At 56.8% G+C, this 4,832-nt stretch overlaps 1 protein-coding gene across 1 annotated transcript in view; it reads left to right on the top strand.

The window, feature by feature from the left end:
- Positions 1-4,832, top strand: part of DNAH2 (dynein axonemal heavy chain 2) — an 84,094-nt gene that overhangs the window by 39,029 nt on the left and 40,233 nt on the right. The window contains 6 exon segments of the mRNA XM_077746745.1: positions 1-172; positions 925-1,063; positions 3,536-3,753; positions 3,963-4,064; positions 4,327-4,452; positions 4,710-4,820. The exon segment at positions 1-172 is cut by the window's left edge and continues 3 nt beyond it. Coding sequence (XP_077602871.1) covers positions 1-172; positions 925-1,063; positions 3,536-3,753; positions 3,963-4,064; positions 4,327-4,452; positions 4,710-4,820 — 868 coding nt within the window.

The following is a 4,832-nucleotide window of genomic DNA, read 5'->3' as shown; positions in this document are numbered from 1 at the left end:
GGAGGTGTTCCAGGCGCTGGAGGACAACCAGGTGGCCCTGTCCACCATGAAGGCTTCTCGTTTCGTCAAGGCCTTTGAGAAGGAGGTGGACCGCTGGGAGCGCTGCCTGTCCCTCGTTCTGGAGGCCGTGGAGATGGTGCTCACCGTGCAGCGGCAGTGGATGTACCTGGAGGTGGGGACTCGCTGCCCGAGCGGCCCCTGCAAACCCTCTGCCCCTCTCCCTGCGCGGGTTACCAGCCTCGTTTCCCACTCTAAAGTCNTTCTCCCCCCACTCGTGCTCTGTCTCTCTGTCTCAAAAATAAATAAAAACACTACGAAATTTTTTAAAAACACAGGTGGACTCTTAACCAACTGAGACGCCCAGGTGCCACATCTTTTTTTTTTTAATTTTTTTTTTTAAATTTATTTCTAGGCGAGAGAGAGAGAGGGAGAGAGAGAGAGAGAGACAGCGTGAGCAGGGGAGGGTCAGAGAGAGAGGGAGACACAGACTGAAACAGGCTCCAGGCTCTGAGCTGGCAGTCAGCACAGAGCCTGACGCGGGGCTCGAACCCACGAACTGCGAGATCATGACCTAAGCGAAAGTCGGACGCTTAACCGACTGAGCCCCCCCGGTGCCCCTGCCACATCTTTTTTCAAAAGTTTACTCATTTATTCTGAAGTCATTCTCCTGTCTCGGCCCCGAGCGTCTGACTCTCAGTGATTACCTCTCAGTCTTCAGCGCCCCCCACCTCGAAAAGCCTTTGTTCTCTTTTCGTTTTTCTTCTCGGACCCAAGTGTCTGGGGTCCCGACCCCGACCTTCCTTCCGCAACTTAGCGCCTCCTGCCCTTTGGTTCCGACTCCTTACCTGCCTCCCACGGCCGCTCCTGCCCTGGGAGCGAGGAGTATGTGAGCCGCAGCCTCTCGCCCCCATCCCGGCCCCTCAGAACATCTTCCTGGGGGAGGACATCCGCAAGCAGCTGCCCAGCGAGTCGGCCCTGTTCGACCAGATCAACAGCACCTGGAAGTGCATCATGGACCGGATGAGCAAGGACAGCAACGCCCTGCGCAGCACCCACCACCCAGGTCTGTTGAGCTCGGTGGCCTCGTGTCCTGACAGAGCCTGGGTGGGCGCCCGGTGAGCGCGACGCCGGGGCCGCACGCATCAGGGCCACAAGACTGACAGTCGTAGCGGCCTCCGTGCCGTCACCACCGCCTCATCTGAGCTTTAAAAGAGCCGTTCAGTAAGGGAGACTCGGCACACACCCAGGCCGAGTGTACTGTATGGTTATAGAGCGGGATGTGGAGTCAGGGGTGAGTTCAGAGCCGGCCTCCTGCGCCATTGCCAGTGTGGCTCCGGGAGCCTCCTCCTCACCCCGGCCTCCTCCCCTGCAGTAGGGGCGGGGGCACCGGCAGCCCTTTCTCCGCGTCCCTGCGGGGATCGTGAAGGCGTGTGCGGTCCTCAGCACAGAGCCTGGCATGAAGCCAGCGCCCAGTTACTAGCACTGCGCCTCGGGAGCCGTCACTGGGCGGGTTCCTTCACGGGACAGTGCAGGGAACTGAGGTAACGCAGAGCAAGCACTGACCTCCTCGGGGCCATGGCGTCAGCTCTTGGCGGCTGTTAGCTGTTGTTGTTATTACCTTGACTTTAATTGGTTCATCAGGTTAACTGGTCTTCGTTGGAGACCCTTCGGTAAGCATGGGGTGGGGCCGGGGGGAGATGCACACTCAGAAAGGCCTGGTTGATTGTGGCGGGCCGGGGTCAAGAATCAGGCATTGAGGTTTGGTGATGGGCACCAGGAACAAGTATGCTGGGAAGAGTTCTCGGTTGGGCTACTGAGAACTTTATTTTGCCTTGGGCCAATCTGTTTTTTTAAAAAATGTTTATTCATTTCTGAGATTCAGAGAGACAGAGCATGAGCGAGGGAGGGGCAGAGAGAGAGAGGGAGACCCAGAATCTGAAGCAGCTCCAGGCTCCGAGCTGTCAGCACAGAGCCCGACGCAGGGCTCGAACCCACGAACCGTGAGATCATGACCTGAGCTGAAGTCGGACGCTCAACCGTCTGAGCCACACAGGCGCCCCAACAATTTTTCACTTTCCCAGGAACCTTGGGTGTACATATGAAAAAAACCCACGATTTTAATTATTCTGGTAAAGTGCAAGCGTTAGGTTATGCAAAGTTGAGCAGCAGCATGCATTTGTTAGAAATAATATCTGATCGTTGGCAAAATTACTTCTTGCGACAATTTGTAAGCAAAGCCATAGAGACAAGTATCCCTTTGCTGAAGACAAAAACCACACTCCTCTTGGCCATGGCCACCAAGTCTCCTTGTGATCCCCGCGGGCCATTCGGAGGTCCGGCAGCCCGGAGACTCTTTGCTTGGAAGGGTGAGGAGTCCCTCAGCATTCACATTCCAGGGTACTCATAGTTTCTTCAGAGCTAGAAACTGAGCAAACAAGGAGACCTAAGGTTAGGAGGAAGCTAGGATTGCTGAGAGCTGGCAACGTGAATCCATTTTTTTTCCAGTTTGTTTATTTTGAGAGAGAGAGAATGAGAATCCCAAGTAGGCTCCACACTGTCAGCGTAGAGCCCACCGTGGGGGCTCGAACCCACGAACCGTAAGATAATGACCTGAGCTGAAATCAGGAGTCCGATGCTCAACCAACTGAGCCCCCCAGATGCCCCCGTGAATCCATGTTGTTTAGTGTCTTAAATTGCTCTTTGAGGTAGAGAGTGTGACGGTTTTTTGGACAAAGGGCTAAAAGCTCGGTGAGGTTAACCAATAGGCTGATTGGTGGTAGAGCTGCCGTCTGCATGGCCGCCGTCTGTCCCTCAGTCTAGTGGCCCTGTCGCTACACCTCCAGGGACACGGGCATCTTGGTGGTTCCAGACCTCTGTCACCGTGTGCACATGGCCTATATTTACATCTCATGATTTCACTCGCTGCTTTGTGTACGAGCAGAACAGTCTCTAATTTTCAGAAACTCTTGGGGTGACCGCAGAGCCCTGCATTCCTTGCGGGAACAGGATCGTTGTTCTCTCTTTTTTCTTTTTTTTAAATTTATTTTTTAATTTATTTTTGAGACAGAGAGAGCACAAGCAGGGGAGGGGCAGGGAGAGAGGGAGACACAGAATCTGAGACAGGCTCCAGGCTCTGAGCTGAGCACAGAGCCCAACGCGAGGCTCAAACCTATGAATCGTGAGTTCATGACCTGAGCCGAAGTCGGACGCCCAACCCACTGAGCCCCCCAGGCGCCCCAGGACCGTTGTTCTAAGACCGTAGGGAGACGGGACGTAGTGGTATTCACTGAATCCTGTACACCGTATACCAGTGCAGGGTGTACAAACGTGTAACAGTGTGTAACAAACACTCAACGAATTAACGAAGAGCATGGGATAAGTGTGATGGGGTGATTTGGAGACCCTACTCGGCTTCCGGAAACCATTCCGGCAGTACGACCCCTGCCATCGAGCGCTGGCAGCAAGTGGAACATCCTGGCTCTACTTCAGGTGACGGGGAAGGGCCAGCAAACCTTACTCGCCGCTCTTCCCCCAGGCCTCCTGGACACGCTGATCGAAATGAACATGATTCTGGAAGACATTCAGAAGTCTCTAGATATGTATTTGGAGACCAAGCGCCACACTTTTCCCCGCTTCTACTTCCTGTCCAATGACGACCTCCTGGAGATCCTCGGCCAGTCCCGCAACCCGGAGGCCGTGCAGCCGCACCTCAAGAAATGCTTTGACAACATCAAATTGCTGAGAATGCAGAAGGTCGGGGGAGCCAGCTGGGCTGGGGTGCAGGGCAGGGGACAGATGGTGGCGTCAAGGTACTCAAGGCCTGGGAGGGGACCTTAGCCCTCCCCACAGGAGGGGGATAGTCATACTTCTGGGTTATCTGGGCGAGAACTTGTTAGAATTGGTGAATCGGGAGATGTCAGGAGTGGGCCGGCCAGACCACTAACAGCTTCCTGGTTTTGCAGGTTGGGGGCCCCAGCAGCAAGTGGGAAGCTGTGGGAATGTTCTCGGGCGATGGCGAGTATGTGGACTTCCTCCACTCAGTATTCTTAGAAGGGCCCGTGGAGGTGAGTTGTGGCGAGGGTCGAAGCATCAGGCTGATTCCTCTTCCCCTCGGAAACTCAGCTTGGCCCTGAGAGGAGAGGACACCCCTGGGAAGGGACATTAGTCACTGTCCGCCTCCCACCTGCCGGTCCCGAAAACTAGCCTCTGCCCTGAACCCGGAAACCGCGCAGGCCGCCCCCCTCGCCTCCACTTCCCTCGGGGGCCCGGCCAGCCGCTCGCCCCCGGCCCTGCGGCCCTGCCACTGTGTGCTCTCGCCTGCCCCAGTCCTGGCTTGGCGACGTGGAGCGGGCCATGAAGGTGACCCTGCGGGACGTCCTCCGTGCCTGCCGCGTGGCCCTCAAGAAGTTTCTCAACAAGAGGGACAAGTGGGTGAAGGAGTGGGCTGGCCAGGTGAGCTGGGCCAGGCTGATGGGGGGACGAGAGGGACGGAGCCGCGGGGAAGCAGCAGACGTAGACAGAACCCCGTTCTGGGCTCACGCCTGGCTTCCCGGCCTGCGGGCCCTGAGCTCCTGCCCTTAGGCACATGCCCAACCCTGGGCAGAGAAGCATATGGACAGAGGAGTAGCAGCGCGTCCTGGCGGGGCTGGGGGCTGGGCTGCCTGGCCGGCCAGGGGCAGAGGTGTGGACGCGGCCTCTGCGTGCCCCAGATGGTGATCACTGCCAGTCAGATCCAGTGGACGGCCGATGTCACCAAGTGCCTGATGACAGCCAAGGAGCGGGGGGACAAGAAGATCCTCAAGGTCATGAAGAAGAAGCAGGTGGGGGGCCCC

The sequence above is a fragment of the Crocuta crocuta genome, unplaced genomic scaffold (genome assembly GCF_008692635.1).
Source record: "Crocuta crocuta isolate KB4526 unplaced genomic scaffold, BGI_CrCroc_1.0 scaffold139, whole genome shotgun sequence".
Classification (NCBI taxonomy): domain Eukaryota; kingdom Metazoa; phylum Chordata; class Mammalia; order Carnivora; family Hyaenidae; genus Crocuta; species Crocuta crocuta.
The sequence above is the reverse complement of the archived record's forward strand: the minus strand, read 5'-3'. Positions and strand labels throughout refer to the sequence as shown.